The sequence below is a fragment of the Hyaena hyaena genome, unplaced genomic scaffold, assembly GCF_003009895.1.
Source record: "Hyaena hyaena isolate Hyena2069 unplaced genomic scaffold, ASM300989v1 scaffold_153, whole genome shotgun sequence".
Classification (NCBI taxonomy): domain Eukaryota; kingdom Metazoa; phylum Chordata; class Mammalia; order Carnivora; family Hyaenidae; genus Hyaena; species Hyaena hyaena.
The window spans coordinates 2,151,622-2,175,213 of NW_024080785.1; the positions used below are offsets into that span (position 1 = coordinate 2,151,622).

Consider the following 23,592-nt stretch of genomic DNA (forward strand, 5'->3'; position numbering starts at 1 on the left):
GACTGAGAACTGTGGGGGAGAGAAGGAGGCGAGAGGTCAAGCAGAGGGAATAGCACGCACAGAGGTCCAGAGAGACAGGGAATTCAGTAAGCACTAAGTTCTACGAAGGTCTTGGCTTCTGCCTGGCTCACCTCTGTGGCGAGAAGTTTATTGGTGCAGTGCTTTAAATGTAATGAATTCTTGTGAATATTGGTTGCATGAAAAATATGAGTCAATTCATTAGTCCCTTATTACTCAAGATTTAATAATATGCCCCTATTCCACTGCCTAATCCGTAATTATCAAGGAACTCTACAGGTCCCCAATGGGGTGCCGTCTTTCAGTGACCCAGTCAGAGCCGACAGCTGAAGTCCACGGCCATGCGTCCTCCCGTGCCTTAGATACCTGCTGTGGGTGCTCAGCCAAGCTCGGCCTGCTGGAGGCAGGGCTCCCTTCAATGCACAGAAATTGCAAGGCTCTGCAGTGCTTTCCCTGGGTAAGGGAGGAATGCACCTCCTCATGCAGCTTTCCTATCTGTCAGGGCTGCCATAGCTCTTCTCCCAATAGACTTGGTCCCAAATATACTATTTGTGGCAGATTTGGCCCCAGGACAAGAGCCGAGCTGCAGGTCTCCCCCTTTCTGTCCTCCATTCTCCAGGCTGTCCCCTCTCCCACACTGCCCACAAGTGACAAGGAACAGCCACAATAGGAGGAAGGGAGAATCCTTCCAGGGAGCTAAGGAGGAACATACATGACATCTCAGACAAATTCAGAAAGGGATAGATGGTTGAGAGAAGCAAAATCAACACTGCTAATAACAGGTTCCATGAGCAGTAGGAAGCAGAGAATTCAGGCCAGTTTCTGAATTTCCATAAAGTTAGGTAGATGAGAGCATTCAGGACTTTAGTCGTCAAAGCACTTGCTTTCCTTCATTACTTTGTTTTAGTTACGCGGCAAGGTGAATATCAGTGTGGCACGGGGAAAGCATCTCTGAGCAGAAAAGGCTCCCAATCTGGAGGAAGAAGGGGAGAAGGGCAAAGGAAACTCAGAAGCAAAATCAATGAAAATTCAAACGACTGGAAAACACTGAGGTGGCCAGCAGAAGCAAACAAGCAGAACAGAAACAAGGCCTCCCTGTTTAACCTGAATTGAATCTAGAGGGAGACCTTTCATCCAGCATGTTCATGTTTCCTTAAATAGCCAGACAGCACAGTCTAGAGGCTGACAAGGAGACTGCAGTCAGGCGGCCAGGATCCCGGACCCTGCTGCTGCCACTTGCCAGCCCTGAGTATTTGGGAAGGTTTTCTAGGATTCCAGAAAACTGGAAGCCACACTGTTTTCAAGAACAAGCGAGTGCTATTCTACTTTTTACCCCCAGACAAGGGTGCAGACTTGCTCTTGTGCTGGCTTTGACTTGAGAACCAGCAAAGGCAATGTCCACATTCCCTTGAAACAGTTGGTGTGAATTCTTCACTCACCGTGATATTCTGAGCATAAAAAGCCCACAGTGAGACAAGCATTTGGTGGGTTCCTCAGTGCTGTCAGGACTCTATGGAGTAGAGAAGGTCTCAGCTTGGCACCCCCGCGTAGCGCTCCTAGAGACCAGGAAAAGAGCCATGCCACAATACGCTACATCCATCTACTGCCCCACCTTACTTCCACTGCAGGCTGTACCCTTGGCCAAGCAACTCAAGGAGTGACATTCGGATTGCAAGAGTGTCCTTTTCCTGCCAAAACAATGCAGTCCCCTTGGCAGGTTTTTAGCCTCCTAAAGATAAAATGTCTCATTTTCTGCATCTCTAAAATAGGAATAGTAGAGGCTGTGCCCTGTGCTTTGCAGAGAGGAAATGGAATACTGCATGGGAGCCATCTGACCCGTGCCCCCAAGAAGAACCCCCAAATGCCACTGTTGGTAGAAGTGGCTTCTGTGGTTGTTTTGTTACTGATCTAAAACCAATGGAAACCCCAATGGGCCACCTAAAAATCAAACACTCCCAGCAGGCTAATCAGTTTGGTAGCATTTAAAGAAGAGGGGCAAGAATAATAAGAAAGCAAAGTGTTAATAAATACCTGTTCCCCTTTTAATTATGTCATCTCCAGAACCATCTCAAGAGCAGGCCTCATTTCTCAGCAGAGTCTGGAGGTGTGCCGGCGTTCACAGAGAATTCTCCTGCCCCTCCCCCCCTTCGCTTCCCTCCAGAATGAATAAGTACAACAACCGTGCCAAGATGCCTGTACCAGGACATTTCTTACATAACCACATTCTTCTCAAATTGGTTCTTGTCCCTTCCCATTGGAAAGGTTTTGACAGTCTTCCTACACATACAAAATGCCGTCCCCAGAATTAGAATCCCACGCCAAGAAGCCAGTTCCTGGTGTATAAATTACTTCCTCCCAGACTTGAAACAGGTCTGGGTGTCGTGCTCACACCCCCTCTCCCAAGGTCACATCACACCAAATTCAGAGCTATGAGACATATTGACAACTGGTGACCATTTGGGAAAAAGGAAAAAGAAAATAAAGTCTCAGGAAAAAGAATTGAAGTAGAAGGCACCCTAACTCCATGCAGAGCTGCTCCATGGCCGTCAAAAGCAAGGTCAATGGCAAGCAGGCGACTGCATCAGGGTCTCTGAGCTGATAGTTTCTTCACCCTCTTGCCTGCACCCCAGGAGAACCAGCACTGTTCTCGAGGGTGCTTTGATATGATCCTACCAGGGGCAAAATCACCAGGCCAGGCAATGACAGCAGAGTGTAATGGGAAGAGGTGCCGGATGTTTCCAGCAACCCATCGTAGGTGCCAGGACCCCATAACTGCTCATTCTATTCTAGACACTGATCAAATGCTCTGGCCTAGTACTGTTCAGACTAAGTCCAAGGCACTCTGAATGGTCATCTTGGATGGAGTCAGCCAACTGAAAAGTGCTCCCTGTTATGGACAGCAAAACTTCTTTGATGTACGTCATGGTTTTGAGCCTTCCCTGCCTCTGAAAGTTCTCACAGAAGCAACTACTGTGACAGACAGATCCATGAGGACATACTTAGCAGCGGGCCTGTGTGCTCGCTCCGGAGCAGCAAAAAGGCAGCAGAAAAAGAACTATATCTTCACTAAAGAGTCTCTTTTAAGGGTGTAAAGTTCCTGCCCTGATAAGCACTAATGAAAATTCTCTAGAATTCACAGACTTTGGGACACGTCACCCTTTAGGAATAGGAATAGCTTCCACTTTTGAAGCTGTATATTTCTACTCTCTGAACCCAGCTGGTTATGGTTAAATGGAGAACTGTCCCAGTCATACAAGAGGGAAAATGTGGCCCCTGGACTCATTGGGGCCATCAGATCCAAATGGTTATATCAGTAATTACATAGAATTTATTAACATTTTCTCAGTGCCAGGCAGGTTTCTGAGAACTTAACAACTATCAGCTATTAATCTCCATAGCAAGCTAAGGTAGGGACTATTACTTAAGCCCATCTTACTAAGGCAGATACTGAGGTATAGAAAAGTTAAATCAATTGTCTAAGGTCACACAGCTGATGAGCAATGGAGCTGGGATGCAAAACCAGAGTCTGGCCCAGGGGCTGTGGTCACAAAGGCTGTGCTAGATAGTCTCAAATAAAATGGACTTGTTTATGTCACTAAGCCTGCATCCCCTAAGTATCATGCTTGCACCTGCTGGATGGTGCCCTTTGGCTCCAAAGTTCCATGTATAAAGAAAGGATGACAAGAAAGCATGCACGATATGCTAAGAGGTTAATGACTAACACTGTTCAGTAAGTTGCCTCCTTCTGCCACAGCCATGTTTAAAAGGGGACAAAGTTATCGTGCGTTTTAAGCTAAAAATGGAATGTGAAAGGTCTTGGCTGGGGCAGGGGTTCTTGTGAACCTTTTCTAAAGTCACCCCACTAAGTACTCCACCTTCTCAAGCACATCTGAGTGGCTCCTTGTAAAGACATCTTCAGCCTGGATAGCAATACTAATACTAATACACATGCCTTTGTTAGGAGCGCCCCCTAGTGACAGAAAACAGATTCAGCTCTAACAAGAGATCTAAATGGCCCTCCTCCAGTACAACAATGGGTGCTCAACAGGAAAGGATCCCGAAAACAGGAAGCAGGGGACACCTGTCTCCTCACTCAGTTTTTGGTAGTCATCCCTGAAAATTTTTGCCTAGAGTTAAAATAAATTACAGTAAAACATAAAAGAGGAAGAAGAAGTTCAAGTATTGTTATGACAATGAAAAAGTTCTCTTTTAAAACATTTCCTTAAAAAATATCAAAACATGGGGCACCTGGCTGTCTCAGTCAGTGGAGCATGTGACTCTTGATCTCAGGGTCATGAATTCAAGCCCCAAGTTGGGTGCAGAGCCTACTTAAGAAAAAAAAATTTTTTTTAATTTAAAAATATCAACATTTCACAAGTACAATTATTCATGTGTCCCTGGTCAGGAAGTAAGGGTTGATGTACTTTCACCACCTCCAGGGGGCATCCGTAGCAGGTAAATGCCAGATGTTCTGGGGCTGATTCTGAGAGGAGATTATCTGCCCCTCCAAGCTCCTGCTCCTGGCTAAGGGGGGGGCCAAAGGGAGTAACATGGCACGTACGTAAATCACTGACCAGATGGAAATGGCAGGGACGGCATATGCCTTGTGGCAGGTGAAGGGCAGAGGAAAAGGGGGCCCACCCTCCACCTCCCACAGTGAGAGGACATGCTGAGGCTGCCCCTACAAGCCACACTGGGCCAGTTTTGACTGTTCTTCCCCAATCCAGCCAGACAGCAAAGCAAGATCAGGAAAGAAAAGATCTACAAGTATTCCACATGGAACTTCTTGATGTCATTCCATCACTAGGAAGCGTGATGACACTAACTTGGGGTAGAGGGGGCCATATGAGGCTGTGCCAACCTGAAAAGCCTACTTCACAGGACTCTCTGTCCCAGAGATCTGCTCTGCTGGGTTCACTAATGGCAAATACAGCCCATGTTCAAACATTCATGGAAGAACCACAGAGCCTGGACATGTAAGGGCAGGACACTGGTGGTCTTCTCTTCACCTGTATGGAAGGAGTCCCTTGAAAGACATGACTCCCACTCACCAATCAAGGAAGTGAACAACACAGCTGTTTGCAACTTTTGCCTCAACTGTTGGCAACTTCATGGAACGTCCTCAGTTGGCTGCTTTCCTTTCAACCGCCTCCCCACCCCTCTATGTGTTGGAGTGAGGAAGGCACAGGAAGAGATAAATGTCAAAAATGTCCAAGAGGCTCAAGTAGTCGCCATCATCAAGGCCCAAGTCTCAACAACATCTTTGAACATATAACTCAGGAAGTGGCTACTTAGAAGGAAAAGTTGAAAAATGATTCTATAAGATTATATTCACCTGAGTAACATATATGAAGAATAAGCTCAGAGTTCCCTAGACAGCTCTGTCCCCCATCCCAATAATGCTGGTTCACTGGGACTTCACTGACCACCCCCACGCCTTCCATGTTAGTACTGTCACGTTTTGATTATGTATGTTTTTAACCTCAAAATACATCGTTGCTATTGTTTTCACAGTCCATATTCATTTAGCCTTTCCATTTCCAGTGCATTCTTTCCTGTATGTCCATGTTAAGACAGAAGATAACACTGCATGTACAGACCATTATACCTCATACAAAAGTCCTCCATGACAGCATGAGGAAAAAATAATTGAGAATGAGAGTCAGGATACGTGGTTACCAGAGAAAAGCTCATCTGCCACGAACAACAGACAAATCTCAACTAACAGGGAGGCCAGCTGGGCATCTTAGAGTGCTCCTAGCTCCTGAAAGTCTCCAATGAAGGCTAAAGAGAGCCCCCACTCCACCCAGAAATCCTAAGGCCCTTGTCTTGGTCCTACAACTTCACCCTCTGCAGGCTAATAAGCAGAGCTGCAATGTCACCCGGTGTCCTAGTGGCTGTTTGTCCAAGTTTGGAGGCAGCGTGAGGGATGGGGGGGGGGGGGGGGGGGGGAGAGGTTCTGGTTGGGAATCAATGGCTGTGGTTTTGCGCCATCTGGTGGCGAATTCTGTTCCAGCTTCACTGATTGGAATCTCCCAGCTAGTCACACTAGCAAAAGTGCAAATGATTAGGACTGGGGCTTTGCTGCATTTCAGATGGGGAAAGGGGGTGTGTGAGCAGAAGGGACCAGGTCACAGTGCCCATGAGGCAGAATATAGAAGACCTGCTTCCAAGGAACAGGCACACACAGTGTCAGCCTGTGGACTCACTAAGATTGAACCATGCAAGTGTCTCAGTCACTGGTAAGCCCTCAACCAACATCCCCCAGGGGTCTCTCAGGTGGAAGGGATGGTCTGGGGCTGGATGGACTGGCAATGACTGGCCAGAGTTTCCTGGAAGAGCACGCCCGCCCACACAGGACCTCCTGAATTCTGCATGGCTAAAACTTAGAGAATTTCAATAAATGACAGGTCAGAAAAATACTAGTTGTCCCTTTTGCTTTTCTGACCTATTGTTTATTGGGTCACATATTTAACTGCTTGAAAGCAAAGTGCTCGGCTAGGAATACTATCATTCATATGGGAAAATGTGACTTACTTTACAAAAAGCTGCTTCACCTTGTAGTTACCAGAGATGACTTGTTGCAAAGGCGGGGGGAGGGATGAAGAGAACTGCAAAATTAGGTACATGTCAAAATTTACATCCCACAATTCCCACACATGTGTTCTGGATTCTTACGGTCTCTGTGCTCCAAGGGACCGAATCACATTCTCAGCGACAAAACCTCATGAGAAAGTCCTGTCAGGCATGATGTAGAAATATAAGCCAAGTCCCCCATAGGCAGGGGGGTACAGTGTTACACCTCACACCCCTGTCAGCTAGGAGAAGGTGGGGGCTTTCTCTTCCCCACTTATCACGCATAGGCCACGGGGGCTGGGAGGGGACTGAGGCTGGGACGGCTGCAACCCACCTCTCCAGGGCTTACCCCTGACTGAAAGCTCCCCAGGCACTGGTAGTGCAGTCGATGCTCCTTATTCCCTGTCACCCATGTTCTGTGAAGTCAGGAAAATCTGGATATAACAAATACTGAGCCATTGCTTCCTGGGGGATATACAGCGTTAGTTTAGTTCCAGTCTCTGGTCAGGTGATTTCTGTCAACCCATCGATCTATAACTTTGTCTTACGTATTTTTTAAGACAATTTAATTAACATACATTGTTGGTTCATTAACTTTGAACCCATGGCAACAACACAGGAATGCAGGCCTGACCTGAGTTTATCAAATGCACACATTTCCCCCATAAAGCGCAGATCATTTCTGTGCACTTACAAAACCCAGCAGCACATCAGCACTACACGTGGGGACCACTTTAAACAGCAACACCACCAACACAAAGCACAAGTTTCAAAAATCGAGGCCCTGGGTAGACTATGAAAAGGATTCCCGTTTATAGTATTGGAGCCAAAACAAGAAAACAGAGCGTCCCCTTGTTGGATCTCATGTCTGCAAATGACTATGAAAGCAGGAGTATTGATTGTGGGGTTACAAATAAATTCTAGTGAACAGCTAGATTTGCAAATAAGGAATCCGTGAACAATGAGGACTATTTCAAACCCCTTCGAATTTAAAATTCTCTATAACCTGCTTTCTCTTGCAAAGTCGATTCGACTTCTCTCCGCATGCAAGCTGAATGTCAGCCCATGACACATGTTTGTAGTTTCCCAAGCACACATGGTTCTTCCATCAGTAACTCTTATTTTGAACCATGCATTTTCTCACTATCTTCCTGGGACAACTTACGGCTCTCCCAGGCCCCATCACCCAATAATAATATCAGTAGTAATTGTAACAGCAGCATAACTGCATCTAAATGCATAGTCTGCTTACTAAGCACCAGGCACTATTCAGTGTGATTTACAACTATCTACTCATTTAATTCACACAACAAATCTATTGGCAGAGACAACTCTTATACTCCAGATTTAAGATGAGAAAACTAAGACATGAAGATGTCAAGTCATCTGCCCACGTCACTCAGCCTGAGAGTGGGGGGGGGTCAGGAATCAGCCCTGGGCAGTCTGAATTCGGACCCAAGTTTAATCCCAATGTCACGCTCACAGTTATGGTTAAATTCTAGCAGCATTTAGACCAGAAGGCTAAATGTGATAGGGAGACAGGGAACAGGGATGGAGATGGAGGAAGCCATGGATAAAGATGTGTCTCACTTCATTCCCTGCCATCTGTATTTGAGAAAAAATATATTAAAATGACACCAAGTCCTGTATATGCAATTGCATATGATTATACTTGTGTAACGATACATAGCTTTCTTCTATCATCTAGGAAGTATAAGATCCTCTAAAAAATTAATCATTTTAAACATTTTCTTATATTCTCCTATCCTTTGATATCTTGGGTCCTTGTTAAGATAGGAGGAACTGCCCTTCCCAGGATTAGCTGATTCTTACAGATAGGAAGCATGCCTTTTAGATGCAAACTAGCCAATCCAGATCCCAAACCTCAAGGGATCTCCCTCATCAGGGTTTTGCACTCAGGGCCACTATCCGTCTCCCCTAATCACAGGGCCAGATAGCAGGCAACTAGGGCCAATCTCTATGAGATTATTCAAAGTGGTAAACCTGCTTACACTTACCTTGCCTTGGTTTTTTTCATGGAAACCACAACAAAGGCTCTAGTCCATGTTTTCCCCTCACTCTCTCTGCCTCCTGACCACTACCACTGCTCTTCCATGTGGGCCTGTGTGGGGTGACATGCTCCCTCTCTTGACAATGAGTAATACAGTATCTTTTCAACAACCATCATCTCCAGGTGAGGTGCTGGCCTCAGAAAACCCAAACACAATCAAACCTACATTTTAAAACAGAATCTTGGGGTGCCAGTGTGGCTCAGTCAGTTAAGCATCCCACTTCAGCTCAGGTCATGATCTCACAGTCTGTGGGCTGGAGTCCCGTGTCGGGCTCTGTGCTAACAGTTCAGAGCCTGGAGCCTGCTTTGGATTTTGTGTCTCCCTCTCTGCCCCTCCCCTGCTCACTCTCTGTCTCTCTCTGTCTCTATCTCTCTCAAAATTAAATAAACTTTCAAATAAATAAAAATAAAAATGAGTTTATTTTTGGTCCCAGTCAAACTAAAGGAATGAGGGGAGGAAGGTATCTAGAAAAAAAACCAAACCAAACCAAACCTATCCTTGTCCAACTTCAATACCTGCCTTAGTTCAAGAGAGATCAGGAAAAAAAAAAAAAAAAAAAAAAAAACCCACCACAGGGCACCTGGGTGGCTCAGTCGTTAAGCATCTGACCTCAGCTCAGGTCATGATCTCACAGTTCATGATTTCAAGTCCCACATCAGGTGAGCACAAGCTCTGCTTTAGGTAAAACACAAGGTGAGCCCTGCTTCTCTCTCTCTCTCTCTCTCTCTCCTTCAGTCACATGTACCCTCTCTCTGTCTTGAAAGAAAGAAAGAAAGATGAACTACAGATATGTCCTTTTTAATGACCGTCCCTCAAACTGGACAAAGGTAAAAATCACAAGCAGAAAAGCTACCAGTTCGGCATCTGAAGGGCTTCTAGCCAGGAACACAACACTTCACAGAGTATGGAAACTATCTGGCACAGTTCTTGATCATTATAATCAACAATGTACAGCCTGTATTCAGGCATTTCCCCAGGTTTCAAAATAAAGTCGCTCTAAATAGAATCTGTCTTCTCTCACCTTGAGAAATACATGTGTCCTTCCCTTCTTAGTTCCAATAAGAACAGTATTATTCCAGACAACCCTGACCCCTCCTCCCACCTGGAGACCTGCAAAGGCACGTCCATTTGGAAACTAGAGAATCATGAACTGAGAGAGCTTAGAAGATTAAGTAGCTTTGTTTTAGAAGCAGATGTTTTTCTGTGTTATGACTAAGCATACACGCCATTTAGCCACTTTAAATTGAGATTTCAGAATTATTTCATCAGAAAACTCTGCTCTGTTGGGACGCTGTGCTGAGAAGAGACGTAAAGCCATCTGCCCTCTCAAAGGTACTGTGTTTTATTACCTTTTAACAACTGTTCTGTTTTCGTTGTGGGAGCAACTACCCCTTCTACTTTGGAATACTGAACAAGCCGCCTGTGATTTCCGTGATGTGCACTCTCCACAAAGCAAGGAAGGGAAGTAGTATTTGCTGGGCACATCCTCCGTTCCATGTGCTGGGCCACTCATGAACAGATGATCATTGGTGGTCTCCCAACAACCTTGAAATAGCACAGTAGCTGCATGGTTGAGCAACCTGATCACTGAACAGGTGAAATAATGGGATCACTGTCCAGTGGCTTGTAATTAGGAAAGATAGAACTAAAATCTAGGCCCATTGAACTCCAAAAACTTGTCATTTAATGCCTCCTGGTCATTGCCTCCTTAGGAGATGTGAAATGAGGAACAACAATCTTCATCTTACGAATTGAAATTTTTCTTCAAAAAGATCCAAAAGATTATCCAAATCTCAAGTGCTCCTAAAGGAGCCAACAGGAAGGAGTTCACTAAGGGAAAAGGTAAGACTATTCCTCTTTCAGAAGCACCGAGAGAATTCTATTCAGGACAGCGTACAGCCAGCACCTAGAGATTTTAAGGGCACTTGGATCCCACCAGCATTTTTGCATGATGGTCTCTAGGTGGCGCAATGAGCGCACGATTCTATTTACTCAGGCTTGTCTGTTTCTGGCAGGCTGGGCATTCAAAGCTGAAAATCTCTGCTTGTCAAAGCTGTTGGAAAATTTCCACCATTAGAAATCATTACTAACTCGTCTTTCCAATTTCTCAACTCTCTGATGCAAGACAGTGGCCTAGAAGAAGTTTCAGGGTAAGGACAAAAATTGAAAGCTGTAAAAAGAACCATGGAAAAATAAAGGAAACCAAGACTCTCTTTTGGTTATTGTATGTTCCAGGTCTCTGCTTTTTCTAAAATGATTTTTCAAGTCCTTTGAAAGGAGGCCATATAAGAGCTAAAGCCTTAAAACCACATCCAATTAATTTTCAGTGAAAAAATATATTGTTTTTCCTAAAGTACTTGAAGCAGAACACTCAGTAGACACGGAAAACTAAGATAGAGATAAACTCCAATACTAAACTGCGGAAGGAATTAACATCATGTTAACACAGATGGAACTACATAAAGAAAAGTCACTCAGAGTTTGGCTCATGAAATAGTCTGATGATTTCACACAGGACCAGAACATGAAAATAAAAAGGGAGATGTTTCATATGTCCCACCCCCATTACAATTACCCTTCCTAGAGATCGGTAATAACCCTAAGAACCTGTAATAATCCAAGTTCCGGTAAGTGTTCTTCCCCCAGTCTGCCTCTCTCCTTCGTCCTTCACGCAGAAGGCCAGAAGGAGAAATGGCACTGTGCATTCTGGGATCTAAACGCCCCTGACAAAACCACTGGGACCTGGGGCAGAGACACAACGAGTCCTGGGTGGCAGCATGTAGAAAGAACTAGAGCTGTGCATTTTCTACATAGTTCAAACGCACCGGAAATCCAGATAGTAGCAGAGGAAGACAACGAAATGGAAGTAACTCAGGCAAACCCTACACTCAGGCTCTCCACCGGGACAAGATGTCAGAATCAGCCGGGGGTATTTTGAAATACACATGCCTTCATCTCTTCCCAGGCTAGTTTGATATAAGTTGAGGGTAAGAGATCGGGTGTTTTCCACAGCTTCCCTGGTGATTTGGATAGGCCTTGTTCAACATGCAAAAGTAAAACCTGAAAAGTAAAAACTGGGTGGGGAGATAGAACATGAGCCCCATCCACATTCCCTCAGCCACATCCCTGATATATAGGCTCTTCCAGTGCATGGATGGGTGGGAGAGGTCTGGGGCCACCGGCAAGCCTTGGCCATCAATACACACATCAAGTACAGGGAAATCTCACGTGGTCCCTCAGCCACGAAACTTTTTGCTGAAATTTTAAAAAATAGATTCAACTAAAAAATCAAAAGCAGCAACAGTGAAAATATGAGATGTGGGAGAGCCTGGTGGCTCAGTCAGTTGAGTGTTCTGACTCGTGATCTACGCTCAAGTCATGATCTCACGGTTTGTGGGTTCGAGCCTCGCGCCGGGCTCTGCGCTGACAGCATGAAGTCTGCTTGGGATTCTCTTTCTTCCTCTCTTTTTGCTCCTTCCCTGCTGGCACTCTCTCTCACAAATTGAATAAGTAAACATTAAAAAATATGAGATATGATGATATAAAAATGATGTCACAGTACTCTGTAAAGTAAGTTGCAAAGCACAATATTATGTTTGACAAGTATACTTATTAGAAAAGCTATAATAAGATTATCACCATAAAAACAAGAACTTATCAGATTTTTTTTAGTCTAGGAAACATTAGAGAAGTTTAAAACAAATAGTCACTCTGTTCCATTGGATTAAAGTGGAAATGACTCAGTGTTTGTGGAAAGGAAAGTCATTTGGTAATACCAAGAACCTTAAAAATATATGCCAGAGAAATGACAGTCTCACAAATGTATCCTAATAACTTGAACATGAATGTATATAAATAATGGGCAGCAAAATGTTAATTATAGACTTACTGGTAATTTCAAAACACTGAAATCCTCAGTAAAAGGGTTTGATTAAATCAACTGTAGTCCATCCAAATAATGAAAAACTCTTCAGTAATGAAAAACAATATAAATGAACTCATGTGGAAATATTTTCAAAGACAATGCCCATGAAAGGTGAATTTTCCCAAATACCATATAAAACATGATACTGATGTATATAAATATTAATATTTGTGTGTGTGTATGTATGTGTTAAAGAAGAGTGTATTTGGAAAAATACAGTGATGCCTGGTGATTTCTAATCCTGAAGCCAAAATCTCATTTTTTGTCATTTACAATGGAGGCTAAAATGGAGACCCAATTTTACACCTGCAGAATTTGAGATGAATTAGCTCAAAGTCACAGATAAAATGCAGTAATGATAAAGGCAAGAAAGGAATCCAAGTCGAAACAAAAACAACAGATTATATTCAGGACAAGCCATGTTCTGATGCGTGAACTGAAAAAAAGAAAATCTAGGAGCCCACAGCAAGCGCCCATAGCAAGGCAAAACTTTTAGGAAAATATAAATCACATAAATTTCATCGTGAATACATGTCAGGAGACTCCCAATTTGATTTTGATACAAAATCCATGTATGCAAGTAATCCAATCACTAACCCAATAATAAGATCCACCCCACAGTTGCCACCACCCACTTAATTCGAAGAGAACCCTAAGCAGCTTGTGAAGCGGATTTAATGAAGTCTAGATGCATTCCGGGCTAACTACACTTAATCAGAACCGAATAAACAAACTCAGTATTAGTCACACTTGTGCAAGTTATTCCACTTCGCTGCGGCCAGAAGAGATTTTCATGTGATCCTGTTTAAACCAGCTAAACATCTGGAAAATATGGAAACTATTCTGTGAGGCGCAAGAGGACCACACGCTCGGAGGGGCCATCGGTTGTGTGGCTGAGGTCAGACCCCTGATGTTGGAAGGAAAGCACTTACTGGAGACAGCTTACTTACAATGAAGCCAAGTTTTTTATAATCCCGTGTGTACATGGACTTGCGTTTCTCCATGCTGCCACTGCTGTTATTAGGTTCAGACTCTGCATCAAAAGCAATTCTTCGAAGTTCAAATATGATGTCCCTCTGAGCCTGAAGGCGTTAGGGGATAAAAAAAAAAAAAAGGGCAGGGAAGAGTTGCTTTCATTGTCTGACATTACATACACTCCCTCTTTCCCCAGGGTCTAAATGAATCACTGCTTTCAGGCAAAAGAAAAACAGATAAAAGACAACCAATGTTCTAAGCTGGGGCTCTGCATAGCTCCCCTGCCACTCTGCTGCTGGTCAGCCCTGGCAACCTTCCATGATGATCCTCACGGCCAAGTCACTTGGAATACTGGTGTCAATTGCCTCCTGAAGTTCTAAATGGAGCCCCAACTATGATGGAAGGCTTGGGTTCGGAGACAGCCAAGTTCAAGAACCTGGGACTTCCACACTTCGAAACAAAGTGAGAGGCACAGAGGTTTATGAACAGCGTTCAAGTGACAAGAGATCTCGGACTCCACTAAGAAGTGTCTTCATGGAAACAAACTCTTAAAAATGGCTAAAATGGTAAATTTCTTGTTATGTATATCTTACCACAATAAGAGAAAAATGTATGTTTTAAATAAATAAAAGGAAGCATTTCCAAACAGGGAGGGCCGTTCCACATTAGGATGCATTGCCTTCCGTCACTAGACGTGGTAAGATGACAGTCTCCTCTCTCTGGGATGATTACACTTGGCCTTGCCAAAAGTCCGGGGCATGTTGGACGGCCTCTCAAAGCCTCTCCATCATTCTTAATCGTGTGGCCTCGTGCCACGAACGATGTGCTGCGGCCATTACACACTTCACATGTGCAGTTCACATCTGCAGTAGATCAGGCCCTCACGTGCCAATAATGAGTGTTTTCCTTTCCAAAGCTGCAGCGCTGTTTAACTTGAAAATGTGCTACAGCAGGCTCCCAGCTGTTTCCTCTCACTCTGTCCTCATGCAGTAAAGTTCCCCCAAAGCCTTCTGTATGGAGGCATAACCTCTCACATACAACAACCAGAGACCAACGGCCCACAAAAACACAAGCCCAGAAATCAGGTGTCACCTGGGACCCCCCCACCCTCGGGACTGATGACTGGAGGATGGAAATCACTTCCTCAACCTGCAGAATCAATATCACACGGAGCAACCAAATGGCCCTGGTTGTCCCGGAACTCGACCCCAGAGCCATTACCACTGAAGGTATTGGGACCAAAAGCCAAGATCCGCGGCCGGCCGTGTGACATCAGGCTTTCTTATTCAACACAGGAAGAATATGCATGTGTTTGATGTATAACGAAGTATTCCATTTGCTTCATTCCCTGATCCTTAATTTGCCTAAATTTTAAATGCATTTCCCCAAGTTCTAAGATGATGATAAAACAATATCGTCACTTAAAAATTCCTGGTTTGAGAGTAGCCCCGGAGAAGATTTTTAATAACCACTTTCTCTCCCGTATGTGCTTTTGCTGGTGTCTAATGAGCATTCACCTGGTCCTGGGGGTCCATCTTGGTCATCATCCTGTCTTCCAGAAGGTTAAAGGTAAGCACCTGTAGCACATACAGCTGGTGTGCCATTTCATTGTTGATGGCTCTCTGAGCTCGGATAACATTCTGTGGAGATAGTTCAGAAACAATTTTTAAAAAAAAAGAAAGAAAAAAAAGCAAACAACAATGAACCCCTGTCACTGTGCCAGGCAGAGCCCGAGAAGTCTTCATTTGGAGGCACGGGGAATGGAGGCTGGTGGGTGGAACTGCCCTTCAGAAGAAAGGGGAGCTTTTATGTTCCAGCTTTTTGGGCCAGAAACCAGGAAAAGACCTACTGTGTGAGGGAGTAAGAAGAAAGGAAGGCACTGGAATGCCGCTGGTCATTGCCACAATATTAATCAAGAAGGTGTGCCTGGAGTAAGAGTATCCTGAGGAGGAAGAGCTATGGATTTCTACAACAGAAGCATCCCTGGCAGACCATTAGAGGAGCGAGTGCTGCATACATCTTGTAAGCAATTTTGCCATCACCTTACCCTAAAACAGTCCCTGACGCGTTATCCCACTTCTAAATGGGGAAGGGTTTTAGAAGCAACACGAAAAAGCAAAGTATCTATGAGGCCTGCAGTTAATTCGCTGTGGAAACCATCCAGAGACCCCCCTCCACCGCCACAATGCAGGGAGGGAATGCATGTGTGTAACTTAACTCGCCTGCTAACAATTAAATGAAAAACAAAATGATCCTTCCCCTTAGAAACAGAGCCAAAGTGGAACAAATAAAAGGAATGGTGGGAGACTAGATATGTGGGCCTTTGCCCTCACTGGAGCTGGGTCAGGAAGGAGACTGAATGCTTGGGCCTAACATAGGTCTTCTTTAGCAGAGACCATGGTTGTGCCTTAAAAATGCCAAACAACCAAACAACCGGTCATTGTGGTGAAATGACTGCCCAAATCAGTGGTTTTGAACATGACAGAGTCAACCACATCTTGCCATCTCAAAGAACTTTCTCTAGGTGCCCCCAAACCATGCATTGGACTCCATGTCCTGGCTGTGAGTACCATGTCAAAATAGCCAGTTAAAGAACAGAGACAGAGGGGCACCTGGATGGCTCAGTCAGTTAAGTGTCCAACTTCGACTCATGTCATGATCTCACAGTTCATGAGTTTGAGCTCATGTTGGGTTCTGTGCTGACAGGCCAGAGCCTGAAGCCTGCTGCAGATTCTCTGTCTCCCTCTCTCTCTGTCCCTACCCACTCAAGCTCTCTCTCTCTCTCTCTCTCTGTCTCAAAAATAGGTAAACATTTTAAAAGAAAAGAAAAGAAAAGAAAAGAAGAGAGGCAGAGAGAAAAGTCACTGAACCAAAATATTGGTGTTGTGTGGGTGGGAAGCTAGGCAATGAGACAAGGATGTGGAATGAAACCCACACCCTTCCGTTTTCAGAAATGAATGTTACTTCATAGTATGCACCTCATATCCAAGGTGTATAGCCATCTTTTTTATTAGCAACTCAAAAGAATGGTGCTCCAAGTTTTTGCCTGAGAATACCACCCTTGAACTTCCAGCCATCAAAGTCTCATAGAAGATGTCCCACTGAAGCTAAGTGATCTTTCAGATATGATGGCTACCGCCATTTCCACCCATGACTATTCTGGGTGATCTAACCCCCACTGCCACACCCAGGTAACAACCATGAGCTAAGCCCTTAATTTAACATTTCTCATCTTTCATCCCTCCACCCTCCTCCTCGCACACAAACCCCTTCACTGAACTACACCTGATAGTGCACTTTCCACTTTCACTGAGAGCCAGGACAAAGATGAGCCATGTCATGAATCCCTCTGCAATCTCTACCATACCTTCTTGGACCAAGAATCTACTGGGATGCTCAACAAACACCCATTTCATATTCCAGTTCCTGGGGAGGTCAGGGAAGTGTGTCATCCCCAATGACATCAAACAATGAAAATTACACTCATATGTTTGTTTCTTTTTATCCTTGTCAGCCAGGAAATTTAAAATCAAACTTGATGACAAATTGTAGTCATTGCAATTGGCTTTGGATTCTAGAATATTTATTGTATTTGCCCTCATAAAGGTTTTAAATTTTCAGTAGACTCACTATATTGGAATGTGTGTGTGTGTGTGTGTGTGTGTGTGTGTGTGTGTGTGTGTGTGTGTGTTTAATTGTAGAACTCCTCTTTGAAACCACAGAAACACAAATTGCTTCTTTGGTAAGCTGGGAATCAATCACGTGTGTTTCTTCCAGCCTTTGGTTAAAAGTCAAGATAAGGCCTCAGGAAATCATGCTATTTGATTTATTTCGAAGCATTCACAACATAACACGTAAGGGCTTCTTTCCCACTGCCATTTCAGGCCATTTCCGCATTGCAGTTAACAAGCGGAATCCACGTATGGCTTTCCTGCCTGTGTCCTGCAAAGGGGCCCAGGAAAATGATGGTCAAAATTACAGGACTTCTGTCAATCTGAGAAGGATTCCAGCTAGCTTCTTCATTAAAAATAGTATAAGCTCACACCAGTGGATTTTCTTTTAAGCCATGGAGCCCCTGATTGCCTAAATGTAAAGCTAGAATGATGGTAAGTGTAATAAACTTGCCCCACTGGGAGAGATTTCCACCCCTTCCTGCCAGAATGTCTTTCTAGAGCAGTTCCAGAGACTCCTCCTTCCAATCACAGGAGGCCATTCCTGTGGGAAAGCCTTCTTTATTCCAATTCCAAAAGCACACTTCTTGTTCCTTTCTAGTTTCTACTGCTTCCTGACAGAAGCAAGTCACAGAACACAGCATAAACGGAAGCCAAAAGAGGAGATAAATGAACACACCAGACCATTCCCACCCCATGAAGTGGTCACAGCACATAGGTACTCACTGTTAAAATGATGGAACGAAGTTGCTTCTGAGCCAAAATATTTGCCATCTCCTGTTGGAAAAAAAGACACCCACACAAAACCTTAGTTTAGAAAAATCCATTTCAACATGGCCCCCAATGGCTTTATCCTGGGTGTGCTTCCTAACTGTATATCAGCAGTATTTCTTATGAAAGAACAGACTCCAACAGGCAGTGGTATTCAAATGACTTTTTGAATGTTCTGTTTTGATAACAATGCTTTGTCCAAAAGCAGAGGAAGGAAATCTGGCACCCACAAACTTCCCTTTTTTTTTTTTTTTTTTTTTTTTAGGAATTTCCTCCTTCGAGGAAAAAGTGAGTACTGAATTAAAAGCAAATGCTCCAAATGAGAGGCACGGCTTTTCATTTCAAAGGCCCATCAGGTTTTATTAGACTTTACATGGGCAGGGAGATTTCACTAGGAAACATGCCTGCTCTCAAGGAGATTCCCATAGTAGAGAACCATCATTTTAAGGATTTAAAATTTGAGTAAGTCTTCTTACTCTGTGAAAAACCAGAGGAAGTGGTACGTACCCCGGGGCTTGAAAACAGTCTATGCAAGTGACCCAAGTGGTACTTTAGAGAATGACAAGTATCTGAGCAGTTACTAAGCTCCTAGAGCCCACACTCCGCATTGCTAGGCCTCATTTCTACAAGTTGTGTTTTGGGTTTTAGTCTGCCTAGCTAGCACAGAAGATTTGTGGGTGACTTTACAAAAAGAAATGATTCACAGACACTCTAAATATTGAGAAACAGATAGCAAGGAGAAATTATAAAGTTGGGTACACCTTGGCACAAACATTCAAAAATAAAAATACTGCTTATATTCAGGAAGACACCTGCATGTTGCTTTTGGGGCAGGGATGGGCTGGATTTTAGAGTTGCTGCTCTTAACTGAGAAGAGAAGAAACCAAGCTACGATGCAGACACACAACCATGAATTCAATCGAGGTTAAAATAAACTTGCAGGAAGCAAGGAGGACCCAAAACACGGGAAGGAAGCGCAAGAGGGACACACAGGCAGGCTTGGGCAGGAACAGAATGTGGGGACTTACAGTCAGAGGACAATCAAGGATGTCAACACTGCTCTCTACACCAACCTAGCGGCACCATCGCCACCACAGAAAGGAAAGCAAGTAGGAAAAAAGAAGGGATGGGAATTCAGAGGACTCTGTTAGAGGTTACAATTGTATTAAACACCCCTGCTGACCCACTGCATAGCAGAGAAAAGCGCATAAATACTGGGAGGTGTTTCAAAACGCCTTCCAATCTCTTAAAAATAAGAAAGCAAGGACAATGACACACAGAGAAACAAGTAAAATAGCACTCTGGAAGGAACCTGTCTTTCTGTGGTACACAGAAGGCAGTGCTTGGTTCCCAAAGCAAATAGGAAGGGCCTTTTTCTTTTTTTCTTGGACCAAATGAAAAACAAATAAACCAAAGGACCCTATAGTTCTTTTCATTTATTTTCTTTTATAAAAATGAAATTACTGCCTAATTGACACACACCAAAAGAGAAAAAAATATTCTCTACTTTAGCCTATTCATTGATGAAATTTTAAATAAGTTAAAAAGGACAGGGAAACAGGACAACTGTGTGGCTCAGTTGGTTAATCATCCAACTTCAGCTCAGGTCATGATCTCACGGACCATGGGTTCGAGCCCTGCATTGGGCTCTGTGCTGACAGCTCAGAGCCTGGAGCCTGCTTCAGATTCTGTATCTCCCTCTCTCTCTGACCCTCCTCTGCTCACACTGTCTTTCTCTCTCTCTCTCAGAAATAAATAAAACATTTTTAAAATAGGACAGGGAAATACAAATCAAAACCACACTGAGCTACCAACTCATGCCGGTCAGAGTGGTTAAAATGAACAAACCAGGAGACTCTAGATGCTGGCAAGGATGTGGAGAAACAGGCACCCTCCTACACTGTTGGTGGGAATGTAAACCGGTGCAGCCCCTCTGGAAAACAGTGTGGAAGTTCCTCAAAAAATTAACAATAGAACTCCCCTATGACCCAGCAATAGCACGGTTAGGAATTTACCCAAGGGATACAGGAGTGCTGATGCATAGGGGCACGTGTACCCCAATGTTCATAGAAGCACTCTCAACAATAGCAAAAACATGGAAAGAGCCTAAGTGTACAACAAAAGAAGAATGAATCAAGAAGATGTGGTTCATCTATACAATGGAATACTACATGGCAATGAGAAAGAATAAAATCTGGCCATTTGTAGCAATGTGGATGGAACTCGAGGGTATTATGCTGAGCAAAATAAGTCAGGCAGAGAAAGACAGATATCACATGTTTTCACTTATAAGTGGATCAGGAGAAACTTAACAGAGGACTATGTGGGAGGAGAAGGGGAAGAATAGTTGGGGAGAGGGAGGGAGACAAACCATGAGAGACTCTTGAATTCTGAGAACAAACCGAGAGCTGATGAGAGTGGGGGAGAGGGGAAGGGGAGTGATGGACATGGAGGAGGGCACTTATTGGGATGAGCACTGGATGTTACATGGAAACCAACTTGACAATAAACTATGAAAGAAAAAAAGTTAAAAATAAATAAAAATTGTTTTAAAAAGACAATATATTTCCAATACCTACAGCAACTGTTGTAATTATCTGTTGACATTATTTATCTTTCTCGTAAGACTATGGTCACCTTAAGGGCACTAAGACTATCCTTTTCATCTCTGTATTTCAAGCCCAGAGCACTATGTCTGGAAGAGAGTAGACAATAGTGTTTGGTTGGAAATGAAAGAATATTTTCTACTACCCTCGTAAGGAACAGTAACTTGGTCAGAGAGAAAAAAGAAAAATCCTTGTCCACATCATGGATTTGTTGTTATTGTTGCTCAACATTAGAAAACTGAGTAAACTTGAGAGTCCATGGAAAATATTTTATGCTATAATATAAATATAAAAGTATAGGAGGATATAAATATGGATGTAGGGGGGCACCTGGGTGGCTCAGTCAGGTAAGCATCCAACTCTTGATTAAGGGTCAGGTCATGACCTCACGGTCGTGGGTTGTGAGATGGAGCCCCATGTTGGGCTCTATGCTGAGCATGGAACCTGCTTGAGATTCTCTCTCTCCTTCTCTCTCTCTGCCCCTCCCCAGCTTGTGCTCACTCATGCTCTCTCTCTCTCAAAATAAATAAATAAACATTAAAATACGGATATGCGGGGGGTGGGGGGGTGCCTGGGAGGCTTAGTCGGTTAAGCATCTGACTTTGGCTCAGGTCATGATCTTCTGGTTTGTGGGTTCGAGCCCTATATAGGAATCTATGCTGACAGCTCAAAGCCTGAAGCCTGCTTCAGATTCTGTGTCTCCATCTCTCTCTCTCTGCCCCTCCCCTGCTCACACTGTCTCTCTCTCTCTCTCAAAAATAAACATTAAAAAAATTTTAATATGGATATAGGTATATTAACATGGAAAGATTTTGTTCACAAAATCTTGTTTCATTTTAAAAAGCAGTAAAAAAAAAAAATAGTGCATGTAGTATGATTCCATCTGGTTAAAAAAAATCACGTATGTAGAAGAGGCTTTGCTTAGAAGAAAGCAGGAAGAGGGGCCATACAAGGTGTGATTAGTTGCAAGGGTTCTCTCTTGTGGCATGCAATTTGAGGAGTCTTTCAGACTTCTTCCTTTGAATCTGTATTTTCTGATTTTCCCAACAAATCTTTTAACTTTGAAAAAAGTTTTTGTTTAAATAATACATTATGAAAATAATAAATATTTGTAGAGAAATCTGGAAGGGATCTCACCAACATGTATGCCATGAAAATAGTAACATGAATAATGGCGTTTAGTTGTAAGGAAAAGGATCCATTTGCCCCCATCCCCAAGAGCCCCCTCCTCCACATAAGAAGCACCCCTTCCCTCCACCTGTGCAGAGACAGGGAGAATCTCCCACATCCAGGAGGTGTGGGGAAGCAGGAGAACCCTACCCCATACCACCACCTTCTCCCACACCTGGAAAGCCCCCAGGGGTGTTAGCAAAGCTGGAAGTTCTACCCCAGCCCTATCTAAACCCAGCGCTCTCTCAGTAAGGCCCACTCAATGAACACAAAACAAATATTCCTCCAGTCTGCCTGCCCAGTAAAAATCTCTGACCGTGGTGGTATTTTTCTTCAGTAAAAGCAGAAAGAGGTTTTTAAAATCCATCCAAATTCATTTTAAACACTTTGAAAAGTGAGGGAAACCAAGATAATGGAGTCCTACCAATGTGTTTGGCCCAAAGTTGGGAGGAGAAGTTGAAATAAATAAAATTTTTTGACTGAAGTGGAATTTATCCAACGTCCTAAGGCTTAAAAAAAAAGCAAAGCTGTTCCTGTAAATCCAACCAATAAATGTTTAGATTATGTTTTAATCTAATTGAAGGGAGAAAATGGGCTTGGTGTCTTTCAGGCTCCAGAGAATTCTTCTCTCAGCAAACATGAGAAAATTCTGTGGGTGACGCCTCCTTGATAATGGGATGTTCTGCAGAGCAGAGCAAGGTCAAGATTGGGATTCTAGCTGTGACTCTTATCTGTTCAGCAATTGGATCAAATTCTTTACTCCCTCTGATTCTCAGTTTCCTCATTTGTAAAGAGGCAATAATAAGGCTTTCAGAAGATAAGAGAATTCAATGAAATAAGACACAGAGCTTTGAACACTGATCCTAGCTCATGGCAAGCTCTCAAAATATTATCATTGATGGCAGGCTTTGGTAAATTTTCCTATTTATCCAAAATTCAGAACGTTTAATTTTTTCACAAGAAAAGCCAATAAAAATATATAATAGAACCGAAGTGATATCCCCAATTTGCATGATCTTCTGCTTCCCAGGATCCACTAACCTTCAGAAAATAACATCAAACTTTTTTCACTTTGTACTTGAAATTGTTTTTTTAGAGCTGTCTCTTAATCCCCTGAAAAATGTTTTTTAAATTAAAAATCATACTATTCCTTTTCTTGACAAACAAAGGTTACTGAGTCATCTTCAATTCAACACAATTTATAAAGTCCAAGTTAATTTTCTACATTGTCGTTATTTTTATTTCAAAGACTAAATTACAGTCTAGATTTTTGACTGGGTTATATACATTCTACCTTTCTCAGTGGGATTTTTTTCTTAAATTATGTAATGTTACTAGACAATCCTTCATGATTTATTATCAATATAGCACTATATTGCCAATGAGTGTCATCTCAGTCTCATATTGCCTACTTTTCAAAAAATGAAATCTTGATTCACAGAATCCAAACCTAATGTTATATTGTTATTCCATCATATTTTCATTGATGTCATTATTCTGGAGTCAGTACAGATAGGTATCTGATTCTCTATTTCTCCATAGTCGTTTGAGAAGATGAAGAGTACTACTTGGTGTACCAGGAAGATGCAAAGTGTATACATCTTACACATGTGTAGATCTAGGGATCCAAGTGAAACACAGCACATGGGGTGGGCATGAGTTTTTGCTTCCCCAAATCCAACCTCTTCTTCCACAGGAAAAAGGAAAAGCCCATGAGTTCAGACCAAATAGCAGACTTCTTGACCCCCACTCCACACCCAGCTACCAGTTTGGCCAGGTGTCGTTGGTCTGGTCAGTGGAAGGCTCCA

General features: G+C 43.3%; 1 protein-coding gene across 5 annotated transcripts in view; it reads right to left on the reverse strand.

Moving 5' to 3' along the window:
* ELMO1 (engulfment and cell motility 1) overlaps window positions 1-23,592 on the reverse strand; it is a 530,720-nt gene that overhangs the window by 311,768 nt on the left and 195,360 nt on the right. For all 5 annotated transcript variants that reach the window (XM_039239137.1, XM_039239135.1, XM_039239134.1 and 2 more), the window contains 3 exons: window positions 17,964-18,014; window positions 15,084-15,206; window positions 13,542-13,673 (listed from right to left, as the gene is read on the reverse strand). In XM_039239137.1, the coding sequence (XP_039095068.1) occupies window positions 13,542-13,673; window positions 15,084-15,206; window positions 17,964-18,014 (306 nt within the window). The remainder of the gene's footprint in view (window positions 1-13,541; window positions 13,674-15,083; window positions 15,207-17,963; window positions 18,015-23,592) is intronic.